Source organism: Meriones unguiculatus, chromosome 17 (assembly GCF_030254825.1).
Source record: "Meriones unguiculatus strain TT.TT164.6M chromosome 17, Bangor_MerUng_6.1, whole genome shotgun sequence".
In the NCBI taxonomy this organism is placed as follows: Eukaryota; Metazoa; Chordata; class Mammalia; order Rodentia; family Muridae; genus Meriones; species Meriones unguiculatus.
The window spans coordinates 7,319,631-7,339,735 of record NC_083364.1 but is presented as its reverse complement, the minus strand read 5'-3'; the positions used below and the strand labels follow the sequence as shown (position 1 = coordinate 7,339,735).

Here is a 20,105-nt window from a genome sequence, read left to right as displayed (position 1 = left end):
GAGAAATGCATAAAATTAAGGGCCTTTTGAGAGAGTGTTATCAAAACATAGTACAATAGAAGCTTTGTAAAATATATACATAAATCAAAGCAATCTAAATGAAATCACCAAATAATGTGGAGACAGAGCCCTGTCTTGAAATCCGTTTTCACCAAATGAAACTTCCAGTAGTGGTGTTGGGTTTGGTTATTGTCGAAAGCGGTCCCACGCGAATGCCCAAACAAGCCAGGCGGTTGCCAAAACTATAGGTTACTCTCTACACATTGACAGTAAAGTACACTGTTGCTAATACCCGCACAGCTCAGTGAATATGGAGAGGAAGATCTGGTGCCTCTGAAGAGCTTTTGTCACTATTCTAGCATCTTTGATATAGGACAATCCTCTGCTTTCCACCAAAAGGAAAACAGCAACCCAGCTGTAAACCCCTTGATGTACAACTATGTCCTGTCTGCAAGATATGCTAGTGTAATGGCGGCACAAAGCTGTGGGAGCAACCAGCCATTATCTGATTTCTTAAAGCCCACTCCATGAAATGAAGCCAATACCTCACACTGCTGAAGTGATCAAGCACCTGAGACTATACAGCCCAGGGACCTAGTGTAAAACCTAGTACTATTGTTCTTAATAATAACAGTGATTTAAAAAGTAGCAATAAAATGACTCCTAATGACATTCTTCTACTCGTAGATAAGTGCCTTGCTCAGCCATTGTCACAGAAACTTCCTTCTTTAGCAGCTGGGAACAAATGCAGAGAGACCTAAACCAGACATTACGAAGAGAATGAAAGACCTTGAAACACTCAGCACAGAACAGGATGTTTCCATCAAATACCTCTGCACAGAGCTCGAAAACCGTTCAGAAGAGGAGGAAAAAAAATAGTAGGGCTGGAGGACACCGAGAAAACAAAGCCCTCTAAAGCTACAGGAAGGATGCATAAATGAACTCACAAATACTGAGGCAGCTGTACAGAGCCTGCAGGCTTTTGAAAAGTCAGTGCTAGGAACTGGAGGGAAGTATGGGCAGCTGGGATGCTGGTCAGACGTATTGGCCTGACCAGGAAACATTCAAGATCTCTCAGTTTTAGTCAGAAGATACACACAGCCTCTCAGTGAGGTGTTCAACTCTTAAGGTTTTCTTCTCTTAAGATGAAGAACAATGAGGAACCAGAACTTTCTTCTGGCAATCTTGGCAAACAATCTTGAAATGTCTATGTGAGTTCCGTGCCCTACCTGGCCCATTTGTCTACTGTTTTCACAGTTGCTGGCTTTCCCCAGCATTTAATTAATGTCTTCAGTTATTTAATTGTGCATGTGTGTGTGCTTTTAGGTGTGTGTGAATGCACGTATAAGTGTACTTATGTGTGTGTGACTGTCCATGAGTACGCTTGTGTTTGTGTTTGTGTTTGTGTTTGTGCTTGTGTATGTGTGCATATGTGTTGTGTGTGTGTGTTAGAGGAGACAGATAGGAGTGTAGTGAAAGTTTTAGTTTCTTTTATGTGTTTTTTGTTTTAGTCTCAAATGTGAGATGTGGAAATACTTTCAATTCATCATCAGTTGGAAACAAACTCATGAGAGATCAAATGATCTTGGTCAGCTGAAAAGGGACACATGAAAAAGCAGGTGATGTTTTGCTGGAAGCTGTCTCATGCAAGGAGCATGTTCTTTAATCAGCCTGTGTGGACTATAAGAAGGTATAAATAGAGGGTTATGAACAGGGAGACCTATTTTGGATTCCTTTGCTGGTCTTTGTTTTTTGACACTTCATTTCCTGACACAGAAAACGTCTCCTGGCAATCTGACTGAGTCTTGCCAATTTGCTGACTTCTGTTGGATGATGCCATTACATCTGGTAACTCCTGTTGCTGTTTAGTGTTTGCTATTTGACTGGGATGCTGGTATCTGGACAACAAAGAGTAGAATCACTTCCAAGGAACTACATCTACGAAGATCCATAACCCTCTTTTTCTAAAAACTTCCTTTCTCCCCTGCCTCTGGTCAGTGGGTTGGAAGGGAGGTAGAAGTATTTAAGAACCATAAATAAACTAGTTTTTGGGGAAATCTAAGCCTATAGCGAGGAGAGAGAGAGGCTGAAGGAGAGATAAATGGAGAGATACTTGAGTTATCATATCCTATCCCAACAGTTGCCTAAATGTTTCAGAGATGACATGATGCACTAAGTGCATTCCTCCATTTATTGTTTTCCTCTATTAAATAACATTTTCCATCATAAAAGTTATTAAGTTGGCACCAAATATCTGGGACTGAAATAATTCAATGGGTAATACTTCCAAGACATTTGAAACATAAAGTATTCTAGGAAGGCATACAAAAAGATAGTTACACCTTTCTATTATGGATTGCTCTCCTAAACTATAGCTCTGTATATTTTAAAAAGTTTTCTCTTCCTAAAGTATTACATAAAAGAAAGGTGAGAAAACAATGGTCATTTCAGAGAAATATGATTCTAAACTTTTATTGACATGAATATAAATTATATAATGTTTCCTAAAAATAATACTCATATGGCTTGCACTATAAAAGCATATTTTCAGTTTATTTTTCATTATGTAGAATTTAAAGTTTGAATAAAGTAAAAATCTAACAACTCCAGATTTTAGGTTGACATAATTTTAAAATAACAGTTGCATATGTAAGATTGAAGCTGGAAACAGCCCAGATGCCCCTCAACTGAAGAATGGATGTAGAAACTGTGGTACATCTACACAATGGAGTATTACTCAGCAATGAAAAAATAAGGAAATCATGAAATGTGAAGGTAAATGGTGGTACCTGGAAAGGATCATCCTGAGTGAGCTGTCCCAGAAGCAGAAAGACACACATGGTATATACTCACTCATATAGACATATAATATAGGATAAACCTACTAAAATCTGTACATCTAAAGAAACTAATCAAGAGAGAGGACCCTGGCTAAAACGCTCAATCCCCATTTTGAAAGGCAGAGAGGATGGACATCAGAAGAAGAAGAAAACAGGAAACAAGTTAGGAACCTGCCACAGAGGGCCTCTGAAAGGCTCTGCCCTGCAGACTATCAAAGCAGACCCTGAGACTTATGGCCAACTGTTGGGCAGAGTGCATGGAATCTTATGTAAGAAGTGGGAAATAGTAAGAGCTGGAGAGGACAGGAACTCCACAAGGAGAGCAACAGAAGCAGAAAATTTGAACACAGGGGTCTTCCCAGAGACTCATACTCCAACCAAGTACCAGGCATGGAGATAACCTAGAACCCCTGCACAGATGTAGCCCATGGCAGTTCATTGTCCAAGTGGGTTCCATAGTAATGGGAAGAGGGACTGCCTCTGACATGAACTGATTGGCCTGATCTTTGATCACCTCCCCCTGAGGGGAGAGCAGCCTTACCAAGCCACAGAAAATGACAATGCAGCCACTCCTGATGATATCTGATAGATTAAGATCAGAAGGAAGGAGAGGAGAACCTCCCCTATCAGTGGACTTGGGGAGGGGCATTCGTGAAGAAGGGAGAGGGAAGGGGTTGGGGAGGGGAGGAAGGAGGAGCTTGTGGGGGGATACAAAGTGAATAAAGTGTAATTAATAAAATAAAATAAGTTAAAAAAATCAGAGGAAAACATGAACAACTGCTTTAAATAGTTTTTCTTATAATTAAGCTTGAAAGGAAAAGATATATGAAAGCTTGGCTTGGCTTCATTACAGAAAATACTGTTATTCTTTATATTCAATTACTTTTTAAAACAAGAAGTGTCTAAATTGTTTTCAATTTAGGGTAATGGACAAATTCTGTTTTAGTGTTGTTTCTTTTACATAGGTTTTAGAAATTTGGCATGCTGATTATTTCTAAATTTTAATCTCATGAGGGACCAGTTAGCTCCATTAAAGCAAATTAGAAATGAAGAAATGTAGTCAATAGAAACGGTAGTTTAATGTTATCAATTTTAGAAAAACAGACAGAGGTGATTTTTCCCTTCTGCCTCTCTAGCATCTTCTCAGTTCTTCTCAGGCTTCCTTAGGGAAACATCATCTATCCATATGAATGTCATTCTGTTTATGCAGAGCCTGTCTTAGTCTGTACCCCAAGCAGTGGCCTGGATAGAGGCCTGATTTGTCATAGACACAAAGACTGGTTGAGACTGAGCCTTTGATCCAAGTTTTATTTGTAATAACCAGAATCTGGAAACAACCTAGATGTCCCTCACCGAAAAATGGATACAGAAATTGTGGTATAGTCAGACACCCAATGGACTACTACTCAGCTATTAAAAACAAGGAAGTCATAAAATTTGCAGTTACATGGATGGAACTAAAAATGATCATCCTGAGTGAGGTAACCCAGACCCAGAAATACACACATGGTATATACAATTAGAGGCAATCCTATAACTTGTAAAAATAGACTTGGGTTTCTAAGTATGTACCTGCAAACAACAAATAATAATGAAGAACCTGTACTTATTAACTATACCTTTGATTGTGTTATTACTTTACAAATGTTTATAAAAGTCATGCCACTAGTTAGAGACATAGTCTTACCTAATTGTATTGACAATATTCAAGATTCATCTTACATAAAGAGTTTTTGTGAACAATCAGGTGTCTACAAAGTGACTTAAGCATGAAGCTTGCTGTTAAAGATGTTGCCATATGTATTTTTAAATAAAATTAACACATATTTTTCAAGTGAATATTTTATCACTGCCCCTGCATCTTATAATTAAGTATTGTGCTTTAATACTTTGACTATAAAAAGGGCTGAAATCAAAAGACATGATTGGCTAGGATAGAGTGATTATTTGATGATGAAAAAGTTTGCCCTTTTCATCTATGATAATGGTCAGATAAGAGCTTATCAGGAGAAGGTCACTTGATGGGAAACCAATACCAAAATGTTCCTACAGCATTTTGCACATGACAACTCTATGCTTAATTTAAAATATGATTTAACTTCTAATACATGTATGTTCTTTTTCCCATTCCAACAATATATTTTTTCTCAGCCTTATTTCATTCAGAAATTAGTTTGAATGAAATTAGATGCATGCATTCCATTTCAGACTCTATCTTAATGTAGATTTAATTAGTAATTGTCTCATTGAAAAAGTTAGAAGCTGTCACACATCCAGTGGGCCTTAGTAGCAATTCATCAGGTCAAGAAATGGAAAAATGGATTATAGGTTTATGGAATAGCATGAGGCAAAAGAATTAGTAGATTTATGAAAGTAAAAGAGAACCATCTGAGTATATATTTGAAATTATAAAAGGATTTAAGGAGTAAGTCTGAGAAATTATGCAGTCATAGATAATGAAGAATTTTTAATACAGATCAGGATTTTGATATTTTCTTCACAAAACAGAGAACTCATTGGATATCTGGAAGGGATGTAGTAGTTTGATAAATCTCACTAGAATGTGAAGGTTAAGTAGCTGTGACAGGAAATGGAGTGGAAGATTAGTCATAAAATGATCTTGGCAAGGGGAAGTAAGAGACTTGGGATGATGAAAAAAATGGCAGACTATAAATATTTAAGTGAAGTAGATCAGGGGCCATGGTAGACTATTCATGGTAGAATACTGTGTTTTGGTCACGTTATTCTGTGGCTGTGTACGTGGTGGAATGCTGCGTTTTGTTCATAGATTTATCTACAATGACATTTTTCTTGTTTTATTTTTATGAAAACTAGTTACAGAAAATGCTGTATTTCTTAGCATATATACAAAAGTCCTCTATGTGACCTAGAGAATGTTATAGGCAACCCCCACCATGTGAATATGGCCAAGCAGTATAGAGAAAATCAAAAGAACACATGGAAAAAGAAAAGGTTGTTCGTTCTGATGCAGAGGTGCTACAGAGGAACACTATTTTACATGGCACTCGAAGGCTTTTCCTAAACTTTGTGTGTGTGTGTGTGTGTGTGTGTGTGTGTGTGTGTGTGTGTGTGTATGTGCTTAAATCTGGTTTTGTCATGGAATATCTTGTTTTCTCTATATATGGTGATTGAAAGTTTTGTTGGGCTGACATCTCTGTTCTCTAGGCATCTGCATTATTTCTGCCCAGGCCCTTCTGGCTTCTAGAGTATCAGTTGAGGAGTGGGGTATAATTTTAATAGGTCTGCCTTTGTATGTTACTGGGCCTTTTCCCCTTGCTTTTAATGTCCTTTCATTTTTTTTTTTTTTTTTTTTTTTTTTTTTTATGATGTGGTGGGAGGATTTTCTTTTCCAACCTATTTTGTTTTGCAGGCTTCTAAAGTAGCATGCTGGCCTTCTGAAGAGCTTGCGCTTTCCACTCCTTTTATGTGCTGCTTATGCAGAGAGACCCTGGAGGGGGAGTGCCCCCTGCCCCATCCAAGGCAATGTGCTAAGCAGTCACAGTCAGCAGGCTTCCACTATGGACACAGCTGTTCATGTAGACTGAAGTGGATGCAGTCCTGTAGGGGGACGCCCGGTGACAGCATATTCTGAAATCAAAGTCCCTCTCCACATTATCATCTCAGCCCTTTCTCTTTCCCACTGAATCCCTTCTTCCCACGTCACCACACTACTTTCATTTATTTGACGATAGCCCACTGCATTTGCGGTTGCCTTTAAGAGCTTTTACCTGACAACATACCAGAGGCTACCTTACCATTAACTGCCCATAGCTCCTCAGAGAGGGATGAAGCCTGGTAACACCCATCCCTAGCCATGATAGTGTGTGAATGGCCCCTGTCTTTAGAAGGCAGCCACGGATGATGTGAATCCCATGTCATATGACTACTGTGACTGAGTTTTGGTGTTTCTAGGTTATTCTTAATTGATGTGATAGTGAGTTTGAGACTGAAATATGTTGATATAGACTGTACTTTATAATATACCTTGTTTATTCACAATTATTCACAATATATTCCTAGCTAAATCCTTGTTGGATAGCCTTGACTTTTATTAAAGTGCTAATATATTGAGGAACTCCCTATAAAGTTTTAATTTTTGAAATGGGTTAATGTCTTCCTGAGGTAAAATGATATTCAAAAGTTAATCTTAGAAAATTAATGCTTCAAAAAAATAAAAAAAGAAATTTAATGCTTCACATATATGCATATAATGTATATTATATTTTCAGCTCATATAGTTCATAGAGCCATATAGACAGTTCATATATATATATATCTGTATATATACTCATCTTATTTTAAATTATATAGCACCCCAAGTGCTTTATGCTAAATATGCTCTTCACATTCGTGACGATGCTCTTCGTCTAAAAGAAAATACAAAGTCATAATACCTACTATGTCCTAAGCTCCTTTTTATGCAAATATTTTCCTACAGATTATTCTCCAAGTACAATAACAAAATAATTTATGCCTAATAATTGGTTATTACTAATTAACATCACTCAGGATAAGAATTCATCAACATAGTATGGTTAATAAGTGAGACTGGCACCACCTGAAGATTAATGACTCATTAATAAGAATTTTGCATGTAATTACAAAAGTCTTGATTATCATGGTCAATAACCTTCATGATAACTCCGAGAGCCACTTCCTACTGTCTCAAAATCTAGTTTAAATCACAACCTTAACAAGATCAGTATGCTAAAAATTCACAACAGTGAAAACATTAGATAAGATCCCTAAATTAAAGAAGATTACAAGATGAGAGCCAATTTAAAGATCATGCAGATGTTAAAGTGAGGGTGGATTTCCAAACAGACAGCGGCTTCAAGTCTTCATGTAAACGGAAAAAGATGAGAATCTTCTTAGATCCAAAGGAAGAGAGGTCAAGAACCAACTGCTGCTGTATCAAACGGGGAGCGGGGGGAGGTAAAAGCAGATTAGAGAACCACCATATCAGGAAGGATGCTGCACCAGTTACAGCCACTGCAGCAGCCAGGGACTGGGTGGGAAGATCCAAATTGTAATGCATCAACCATTATGGTCGTATTGAGGGTTACCTGAAAGATTAATAATCCCGGAAATCCCAGTTATCCCACCACACAGTGAGAGTTACCTCCAGGAGCTCTGTCGGAGCAAAATGTCAGGAAAAATTCTCAAGATGCTAGCACTGGGAGGAGAGACTTCATTTTAAAATACGTCAATATTCTGATCGTAACAAGGTTTGCCCACAGAACCTTGCTGGAGAAATTGTAGACTGCTGGGTTTTGCCCAGTCTAAATGATCCAGGGAAATGGAGAATACCCCATTGAGACTCACTGACATCTTGTCCCACCTAAGGGAGCGATGTGGATGAGACACAAGGTACAATGTTTATAACTCCAAAGTGCAGGCTCCTTAAAACACCGGGACTTTAATAAGAGGGCTATACAATAGTTTCCATACCTTGAGTACAGTGCCATTTACCATTTCTTTTACCTATGCATCATGCTTAGCTATCAAAACAAAAAAAAGAGGGTGAAATGTTTCAAAACAAAACACAAAACAATCTCATTCCCTAAAACAAACTAACCCAAATCAAACCAAACCAAAACCCCACAACTCTTACAATGAAATGAAATAGCAAAAACAAACAAGCAAAAACACCTAGAGCATCCATTCCTCCACCGAGGGGCATCTGGGCTGTTTCCAGCTTCTAGCTATTACAAATACGGCTGCTACAAACATGGTTGAGCAGATGTCCTTATTGTGTACTTGAGACCCTTTTGGGTATATGCTTAGGGGTGGTATAGCTGGATCTTGAGGAAGCGCTATTTCTAGTTGTCTGATTGCTTTCCAGAGTGGTTGTATAAGTTTACATTCCCACCAGCAGTGGAGGAGGGTTCACCTTTCTCCACAACCTTTCGAGCAGGAATGGATGCACAAATTGTGTTATATCTACACAATGGAATATTACTCAGCAATAAAAAACAAGAAAATCATGAAATTTGCAGGTAAATGGTGGGATCTGGAAAAGGTCCTGAGTGAGCTATCCCAGAAGCAGAAAGATGCACAGGGTATATACTTACTCATATAGAAATATAATATAGGATAAACCTACTAAAATCTGTACACCTAAAAAAACTAATCAAGAGGGAGGACTCTTGCGAAAATGTTCAATTCCTATCCAGAGAGGCAAAAAGGATGGACATCCAGAAGAAGGAGAAAAGAGGGAACAAGTCAGGAGCCTGACACAGAGGACCTCGGAAAGGCTCTGCCCTGCAGACTATCAATGCAGATGCTGAGACTTATGGGCAACCTTTGGGCAGAGTGCAGGGAATCTTAGGAAAGAAGTGGGAAACAGTAAGAAATGGAGAGGGCAGGAACTCCACAAGGAGAGCAACAGAACAAAAAAATCTGAGCACAGGTGTCTTTCCTGAGACTGATACTCCAACCAAGGACTATGCATAGAGATAACCTAAGACCCCTGCACAGATGTAGCCCATGGCAGTTCAGTATCCAAGTGGTTTTCATTTTAATAGGAACAGGAACTGTCTCTGACATGAACTGATTGGCTTGCTCTTTAGTTACCATACTCCTGTAAGAAACCTTTTACCAATGCCCCCACCAAGTACCCAGGCTCCCCTCTTTAATGTATCTAGCTAGACTCAGGCTAAATCATTTGTTTTTGGTGTCGTATCTAAGGCAAAGAGATGCCTGTTCATCTCTCCCACAAAAAGTCATGAAACAGTATGGTATCTTGTTCAACACCTTAGAATGTTTGACAATGAGGGTAGCTGTTACCCATGAGCTATTAGGTAAGAATGTTAGTGCAGTTTCCCACATTGGTGCCATTCTCTTAGGGGATGATGCCAAGGGAGGCTTCGAAAGGGTATAGGTCAGCAACATGTGGACCATCTTACTCTTTTTCTCTTAGTTTTGCTACCATTATAAAAGTGTCCAAAATATAAAGACAGTTATATAATCCAGGGAAACGAAAAGAGCTTTTATGGCTCAGGCAATAATAATCCTTTTGAAACACATGTTCACTCTGTGTGAACCCATTCAAGCAAGTCGAATGAAAAACAGACTACAAATTCTTTTTTAGCCATTAGGAGTTGGTTGTATTATTTTTGTGTTGACATTAATCTTTCCATTGTCATTATTTATATACACCCAGACAAAATGGGCCCTTACATGGGGGCTGGAGTTGGACATTAGGTTTCTATCAGCATAGAACAGCATAGCATTTAATGATTAAGAAAAAACAATTACAGATTTCATTTCAAAGATTCAACATGAACATAAATTTTAGATTAATAAACAATACAGGTTTGCCTTACATACTATAGAAATATATGTGCATGTACTTCCTAATAAACAGCACAGACCTACAATTAAATTAATGAGCAGTAATAATTAAGATACAGTAACAATAGAGTAAAAGGGACTTTCTCAAGTTGCATAATTCAGAAAAAAAGGTAATCTAATTTTATTGCACCACTCCCCACCCCTAAAAAAAGAACACATAAAATTCAGCAGAGAGGAACATTCATTATCAAGGTCAATGTTGGAAAATAAGTAGCACCTTCAGTAATTAAAATGATTGTCAATACTTCCAGGAAGCCTAAATAGAGCCTTTCTGACTTTATAAAGAAAATATAAGTAATCGCCGGGTACCATGAAGCTTACGTGCTGCATGTCTCAGCATTTGCATAGAATGGTTGACTGAGAAAATCACAATGGACCCTTCAAGTCAGAATATCAATTTTGAGTAGGGGAAAGACTCCAAAGTATTTTCTGCCTTACTGTTTGGTACTAGACAGAGAATTATCCTACTATGCCTCAGGCCATATCATAGAATATCATGGAACTCTAAACAATTTAAGTCCATTCATTCATTTCCATGAGGAAACTAGTCTATGCCTGGCCCTATGCTGGACATGAAAGTGAGTCTAGAAACATCCGTGTCCATAAGAAGTTCACAGGCTAGAAGGAAAGAAAAGATTGAAAATGTAAGCAAAACATATTCTCACAGAGGAATTGGACATTGGCTTTCAGATTTTTTAAGCAATGAAACACAGCAACTCTCGTTGGTCCATGTGATACCGTGGCAGGAGCTCACAGCTTCAGTAACTTGGGAATGTTCCTTTAAAAGGGAGCTCATTATCAAAACAATTTACTCTGGATTTCAACAAACCTACATAACATTTAACTAAAGTAAAATATGCATTTACATGAAAATACCAGCTATCTTTCATTTGGTGAAGGGGAATCATTTTTATGTGACTTATTCCCTAAATTATGAATGGCTACATAAACAAAAATTTCCAGAAATACATATCAAAATGTGCTTAAATTATAGTCACTTGCAGAAACAAGAAGAGCAGCTCATCATTTTACTACTATACTTTGATGGGCATTCACACTGAATATTTTATACTTTATTTTCAAAACCTGAGGCAGGCATAGGCATAGCTTAGACCATGGGAAAACAACTGACTGCATCATCTTAGGTGTCAAGCAGGGCTACCTCAGTCATTATTTCAGGGAATATCCATGTTCATAAAACCCTGTGGTGGTGTGGTCAGCGGTCATCAAGATACAGAAAGAACAAAACATAAAATGTTTCACTTTGAAATCTTAGAATTAGAGCTTAAAGCATAATGTATAATTAAAATAATTTTACAAATTAACTAAAATCCATTCTCTTTGGGAATTCTTTCAAAAAGGAGCTGTGGTTATACTATATGTTATATGTATCTTATTAATAACAAGATATGTTATATAACTTTTCCCCCAACAATCTTAGTTTTAATCTAAAACTATGATGAAAAATATTTATTCAAAGTATGTCCTAACAATTTTTCAAAATTTCTTTCACAAATAGAGAATTTTTCATTTTTGAAAATATTTCATAAACACATATTTTTAAAAGTTTCAAATCAAATGCCGATTGCATTGAATATTTGGGAAGATCCTGCTATTTCACCCCCAGCAATTACTGTACGACCCCTCTGATTAAATGAAATGATATCGATTGTACCATCACCAAGAAAGGTAATACCTCATTGTCCCCTGTCACAATGACAATACTGGTCATGTTGCATCAGTCTGGTTGAACATAACCAAGCTGCGTATGCTTGGAGAGGTGTAACAGTCTCTCCGATGCACAAAGTTCTCCTGAGCCATGCCAGCTGGTGAACACCTACACTACCGTGGACTCCACAGTAGATGTCCCCATAACTGCTGCAAACATTTCTGCGCAGAAGAGTGCTTTTTCTACTTTGTCAAAATGACCTCCAAAGAGCCAACAATCTTATTCCAGAGATTTATTTCATTATGAATGATTTCTGGTGTTTGTTTTTGATTTCTATAGAGATATGAAAAAGTAAAATCTAGAAATGATATCTGTGCAGCCACAGCAGAGGTAAATGTTATTCTCTGGCGTTAGCTTTTGTTTCATTGTGGTCAGCTACCTGTTAAGTGTCCAGTTTTGCCTGATAGAATCATTCTAATAACACTTTCCTTTAACATCTTTGCAGATTCTCATAGCATTGTATTAGCGATGTCCTTTATTTAAATGGTAGCAATTATATAGGAAACAAATGTCTTTAAAAATAAGGTCTAGATATAGACAAAAGGGTAATTAAAGGAACACTGACACATTTCTATCAACATAATACTGGCATTTCTTGAATAGCCTTGATCTTATCATAATATGTATTGTGCAAAATTCAGTACTGTACTCCTGTCTGTGACATATCCAAAATTATTGAGGCAATCAAATTAAGTTTATAAACCTGACTTTGCAAAGTATGATTGAAGAAATACATTTATATTGAATATGAAGAATTATTAAGTGTATTTCTAGGAAAATGTTTTACTCACTCTATGGTCACCATTACTGACACCTGGGCTTAGGTAGTGAATAGAAGTCAAAAGATGGGTTCTATCTTCAAGCCTGCGCTCACTCAGCACTGGGCTACACTTAAGCAAAGGTCAGTCTGCTCTAATACAGTACTGCAAAATGTGGACAACTAACAAAAAACAAGTACAGGGTGAGATGAGTTAATTAAACATAACTTTAGATATTTGCACATGTCAAAATAAAATACACTACAAATCAAAATACAACTACATCTAATTTTTCCAAACCAGTATTTCAATTGACTGGTCTTATATCATGAGATCCAAAGTTACTTAGACTTCTGTCAGTAGAGGTGGTAGAAAAGCAAAGCCACAGAAACCTGTGGTGACTCAGTGAACATATTGTGTATGAAGTGGGTCTAACAAAAATATTATTAGGTGAATATAAAAGAAAAAATGAAATCACAGCCAACAAAACTATACAATGAACATCATCGTCAAATGTATTTGAAATTTCATGTTTGAAATTTAGTGAGATTAAAATCTTTCTGGACAAAATACTTTTTCCTTTACAATACCCCAGTGGACATATCCATTCAGTGCCTGTTTTGCATATAAAGCTTATTTCATCAGTAGCTTATTTTGTCATTCTAATTTAAACACATACGCCAGTTTTATCATGTAAAATAGTCACTGTAATATTAATAAATTCACAATATGCTGGTCTTCTATATTACTGCTGAATGTTGCTTACCTTATTAACTGTCACTGGAGAACAAAAGACCATGCAAACAATGACAGTGTAATTGAACCACCACAACCAAGGAAATAATCTATATGAAAAATGTCCAGAAGGATAGGACCAAAATCTTAAAAACTTAATGTTTATCTAAACATTACAGAAAAAGGAAATTCAAAAAGTTAGAGAATGTTGCAGAAAATGGATTGGTAAGGAATGTTCCAGCTGAGACGGGAACAGTGATTTTATTCAGTGTGAGAGTTAATTTCAATTAGTTCAAAGAGACTTTTAGAAATGTCATTCATAATACTAACACAAGGTTTCCAAGATCTGTCCATCAGTGTATCAAAGTAAAGAAAGCACAGAGAGGACTTCTAATCTTACAATAATACTGTCTGAAGACGCAAAGTCTACGGAGTATGAGCACTCAAAGACAAAGTTTGAATGGTAAAGATGATGGCCTCAAGACACGGCTCATGGGTGACTGACCAGGCCATAAACTGTCTGTGTCATCTCTTAATTTTGGGAGCTGCTTGCCTGCACTTCCTACTTAAATTTTATCGCTTTTCAAGTCTCTGATGAGGTTGAAGACTAGATAGTTATAGTTTCCTAATTAGGTTTAAGTTGTTTAGGATTTAAGAAAACATTGTACGGTTGAGAAAGATGTTTTTTAAATTGATAAATACAAGATCATATAGTGAATGATTTAGGCACAAAACTTTAGAATAACCTAGATAGTATTTTAGAATAACCTAGATAGTATTTTCTTCAATATTGCCAAATATGTTTGGAGTTGCGAACAGTTGTGGTGGATCTTTATCAGTGGTCACACTGTATTGATAACACAGAGGTGTACCATGGTTAATTCTAATTCTTGAAGGCCAGAAGGCAATTGCCAAGGACAATTAGATTTACTTTGCTAGGTTTTGTCAAATCAGATTCAATTATGTATTTATCCTACTTACAGAAAAATCCGTATTTGAAAGAAAGCTTCTAGGCCTTTACAATCTCAGAACTCTGGAGCCTAGAATCAGAAGGGTCTTTCCTATTTGTGAAGATGTGCGGCTCTGTCTTGAAATATATATGCTTCAGGGAGGCTGTTCTTGCAAACGACAGAGGAGTAACAGCATGTGATGCCATCAGGAAACTGCAGAGAGACTGATCTCAAACAAAAAGTGATGCATAAGCTCTTCAAAATGTCTAGCAAGAGATGACAAATGCAGTAACAGTTGTGTTCTCATGGAACAAGATCATGCTCAGAGGAAGTTAATAAGTAACGATATTGGATATGTTTTTCTTAAATAATGAAAAACGTATTGTACTGATGAATTTAATTACTTTGACCTCATAAACATTTATTTCTTAGTTTCAGGGGCAATCCTATAAATTGGATGGTTAATAGAATTCAAATAATTATATTCTATAGTAAGTATAGGAATAGTATATGCATAATAAATAACATTTTCTTTTATTCTGACTTCAGAGGAAATACATTACTTTTGAGTCATATATACATGTCATCATTTATATGAGAAAAGGTTTTATGAAAGCACTTTCAGCTATTATATAATTCTAATTATTTGAGATAAACTGAACTGATAATAAGCAGGCAACTATATTTTGCTTATAGTAAATGCATATATTAATGGACATTTAATAAATCATAGTAGAGATTGAAGTTAAGTCTAATTTCCAATATAACATTTACACTTTTGTATCTATCTTTTTACTTGCTTTTCGTACTATCATCTATATTTGTAAGTTGCGTGAACACCCTAAGGACTCTTTCTGCTTTTAGATAAGCTTAAGTTTAAAATTTGGTTTGACAATATACTACTTTTAATATCAGAGAAATTTGCTGAGCTGCATGTGCGCATCTATGTGCATTCATGGGTCACATTCTGTAGTATCACATTATGACTTTGGGTATGGCTTTGGTTTAAATATTAAAAGGCAAAGTGTATGTCACAGATCTCTTAGCTCCTCTATTTTGGATAAAATGTAATTTCAAGTATTTATATCAGTTATACAAAATTACATTATACTTTTCTATATTCTTGATTGTCAGGTTGTAGGGCTAGAAGTGGGTGAGTAGACAAGTCTTTATAGTATACTTTTGAACATATGAAACAGAATTGTTTTATTTCTTTTCTAGTGTCTGGGTTGAACATGTAGCCATTTAAGTAAAGGTGGTTGAAACACAGAACAAAATGGTGAACTATATGAGTTATATGAATTCTTAAAAAGATTTTAAAATTTATTTTATGTGTATGAGTGCCCCATCTGCATGTACACTTGCATGCCAAAGAGCAAGCAGACCCCAGTATAGATGACTGTGAGGCACCATATGGTTGCTGGGAATTGAACTCAGGACCTCTGGAAGAGCAGACAGTGCTCTTAACCTCTGAGCCATCTCTCTAGCCCCAAGCCATATAAATTTATACTGAGAAAACGTCAGGTCGTGAGTATGATACTTATTACTACCCAGCCCATTACCTCTTCCAAAAGCACCAAGAAAGAAATGAAGGGCAGAACTGTCTATGGATGAGGAAGAAATAGATAAGGTGACATAGCAAAAACTATGGGATATTCAACAAGCAAACGGCAAGATATGTGAATTAGCTAGTGATCACAAATTATGGGTACTCTACTTCCTTTTGCATAATTTTGAGATGATTAATTGTACTCAGTGGGGATTTTAATGGTATCAATTTAGTATCTTATCTTCAACATTTAAAATCGGGTGTTTCTTGGTGACAAGAATGCCATGAAGTTGCAGACAACGGTGCCAGCTACATTTCCTCCTCTACTTATGTAATTAGATAGGCAAGTAGTCTTTCCTCAGTCCTTGAGAAATTTCATTAAGGCAACAAATATTTCAACACATGCCATGGACTGGAAAAAATCAAATAAGTAGATTCACTTCTATTATGGTTTTGTTACCTATGTGAGTAAGTCAGGGCTTAACTCTGAACACATCTGTTCATCTGTTATAGATACACATACTTATAAATGTCATGTTTCCAGCATGGCTTAACACATCAGGTTATAGCTCCTTAAAAAAATAAAAATACAAACCAATGCTATAACCATTAAGGCAACTGAAAAGCAGCAAAATAAAAGCAATTTCTTTGATTTGGGTCCTCAGTAAGTGACAAAACTAAACCTCTTTCTAAGGAGAAAGAAAAGCCCTGGGATTTCCCTGCAGGATCACTAGGGGACAGAGCACACGGGCATTGACTGCCTGCCCTTCCCCTGCTTAGTGTTCCTCTCCTCCTGCTGTCTCCTGTGTATAATGGCTTAAAAGATATTTTCAAAGAATGCAAGACATTTGTTTCAGAAGTATTTATGAATGACTACAATGATTCCTTCTAACAAACCAAAGTGAATACGAAAGAAGAAATCATATTAAAAAGCTGATTTAAGACTGGGTGGAATTAAGTTTAAAAAAGCCATATGGTGTCACGTTGTCCCGATTCATTTCTGTACAGTATTGGCACACCTTTTTTTAATAAAATAATTTAAAATTAGAAGTATTTTCATATTCAAAAAAGCAAATGTTAGATGAAGAAAACCCAAATCTTATCTTGCTCCCTAAATATGAATCTATGAACCACATGTTTGAAATGTACACATGTTATGAGCAGATCAAATCTTTAATGTTAATGTCATGAAAGAGTGGCATCTAGGTGGAGTCTTCTAAGGAATAAGAATAGCACCCATCTCTACTGCAATAAAAAAATAGAAAAGGACACTGTAAGAGTGACGTCACTTCAGTAATAAAGCACAATTTTTTTCTATTTATCATAAAATTAAATGAGACATAAGAATATTTAGTTTCAGTTAATACTTACACACTAGGAAATCACAGATATGCCTTAAGAATGTCAGATACCTTTACATAGGAAAATGAGAAAAAGTTAACCTGAGCAGCAACTCTCCGACATCAGTATTGTGTTATAAACTAAATGCCTGCCAGCCCCCACAGCCTATATTTCTAGAAATGTCTCCTACCCAACACACCTCAATTTCCCGGCTTTATTCTCAGGCAGCAGGTAATGTAATCGGTAGAGGGCAGCATTTTAAACTGCCTCCTCTCTCTTTTCCATAACAGGAGGAATGTTCAGAGACTGAATTCAAGGCCTGGGTTACTTGTTGCCTTTTACTCATTATAGCAAAGAGTTAGAAGACTGTGATTGGCTCTGTAGTGCCCCCTACTCTTGTCAGGTCTAAAATAACCTGGTCTAGGATTCTAGTTTATTTGGTTGGAGAGTTCAGCACAGCACAATATTGAATCGGGATCAAACCCTAGTTTTTGTCACTGTTGTTGTTTGTTTGTTTGAAGTCATCTTTAATTTGTACATTATGAGTTAAGATACTTTTAAAATCAATAGATTCAGCTGATCGTTCAGTGCCAATAAGTTGTAATTCAGTTTATGTAGTAGGTAAGAATTCCTTGGTGGTGGTGGGGGGTGGGGGTTCTATTCTCTAGCACCAGGTTCTAATTGCAGCCTCTCAAGGAAACTGTGGATGCAGATTAATCTGGCATGGCTGTAGAGACGTAGTGGTGTAAAGGATTTTATTTAAGCCAAACTTATTTTATATAGATTTTTTTTTCTTGTAGTAATAGTCGCTCACTTTTTTGAATTGACAACACTTTGATTTTCACCATATACTGCTATTTTTAATTCAAACTATAAAATTGCACACAAATTGCACACAAAGACATTCTCATTGTCTCCCTGGAAGAGTTTTTTTTTTTTTTCTTTTACTTAAAAATGACTATAATACTTTTTTTCAAATTCATTTATTTCTTTATGATCTCCAGATACTCAGTGTTTGTGTGGATAGATACGTGACTCCTTGTGTGTGAATAGAGACATGACTGTCCTCAGCTTACCTCAATATCAAAGTGAACTTTGAAGAGCGCCATCATGTGGAATTAATGATGCTTAAGTAAGTCAGGGGTTTGGGATGCAGATCTCATTATACAGCTAAAAAGTGAATGTCACCGAAAGATTTTAAAATTCTTTTTCATCACAACATCCCAAGTCACCTCTCCAAATAAGCCACTGCATGGATTTTCTTTATGCATAATCTCAAATTTTAACTACAAAACAAGTGTTAAAACTAATTTGTAATATGTCATTGAGGAAGGTATCAGTTTCATTATTATTATTATTTGTGATCATTTGTTTGAGCTAAAACCTTTTCGACAATTTGAAAAACACAAGAAACTCATAAGTAAATTCCTAAACACTGATGCGGAGTGAGACTCAGTTAAATGTTACTTTCTCTTTCTTTATCTGATGGAGATCTGTGTGCCTGTGGGACTCTGACAGCAACATCGTCCTGGTTGGACTTGCTCAAAGACTCCAGTTCTTTGGAATGACGGTTAGGTGATTTCTTCTTTCTTGCTTTCTCTCTCTTCCTTTCCTTGGCGAGAAGTCTATAGTTTATAGCATTGCCAATGAATAGCCAAATGCCTGCTAGTACCACGATTGCCCCACTGGCTACGAACAAGTATTTATGTTCTCCAGTTTCGTCGACCAATTTACCTACAAGATAGAGAACATCCTTTAAGAAGCCATGATAAAATGTTAACATAACATCTGGAAAGAAACTGTCTCAGCCAAACTGTATTCCTCTTATTTAAATTAGTATCAAATAATATTTCAATACAGAAACTATTCTAGATGATACGCCTATATATTTTCAGTAGCGGTGTGAACAGATCTCTACACATTACTTTTACCAGCTTATCACATTTATTGAAAATTATTTCAGCCAATAAAATATGTAATCAAGAAAACTTAGGCATACATCTGTTCATATATTAATACATACGAATAATGAATTATTTTTGTAAACAGGCATGTGGCTTCATACAAACTTATTAATTTATATCAGAAACTTTGAGATTACCTCATTTTCCCATGTTTCTTTACACTAATAATTTAAAATTGACATTCTTTTGGAAAGACACATTCGGTTTTTGTGTGGCTACTAATGGCTTCAGTGCACTTATCTGCGATATTCTTCTTCTTCAGGACTATGAAATGATCCAACTATGATTTCATAGCCAGTGCCCTACGGACAATGGACTCTTATTTTTAACTTTTCATTGTTATGGCTACCAAAATAAGGCGTGGTTGCTTTCTATTTTTTTAAAAGATCTATTTTGGTGTGTGTGTTCGTGAGTGCACACTTATGCACACATATTTGCGTGTGTCCTTTGAGGTCAGAAAAGGGTGAGACACCCTTTAGATTTGCTGTTACAAGCCACTGTGAGCTCCCTAATGTGGTGCTGTGAAGAAGTACTGTTGAGCCCTCTTGCCACTCCCTGACTATGAACTTTCAAATGAGGCCCATCCGAGCTCATACTTTTAAGCAGATTGCAGAAAGGTTTCATCCATCCTCTTTCATAGGTGCTGTGCCACTTTGGAGGTCAAATACCTACTTGGCTTTAGTGAATCTGTAAGCTAGACTGGAAGAATATGTTTGTTTCACTTGATTAAAACTGGCTTGATGCCACTAAAGCTTAAGGTTAGCTGACTCTAAAATATTTTTCCACTCACATTTAGTTTCTCCTTTTTCTCATGCAAGCATTAAATTCTTAATGACTCCTAAGGATAAACTTTGGTATAAGT

At 36.5% G+C, this 20,105-nt stretch overlaps 1 protein-coding gene across 4 annotated transcripts in view; it reads right to left on the bottom strand.

The window, feature by feature from the left end:
- Nucleotides 1-9,943: 9,943 nt before the first annotated feature.
- Slc16a7 (solute carrier family 16 member 7) overlaps nt 9,944-20,105 on the bottom strand; it is a 165,501-nt gene continuing 155,339 nt past the window's right edge. For all 4 annotated transcript variants that reach the window (XM_060370985.1, XM_060370984.1, XM_060370983.1 and 1 more), the window contains one exon: nt 9,944-19,013. In XM_060370985.1, the coding sequence (XP_060226968.1) occupies nt 18,736-19,013 (278 nt within the window). In that variant the 3' untranslated portion in view covers nt 9,944-18,735. The remainder of the gene's footprint in view (nt 19,014-20,105) is intronic.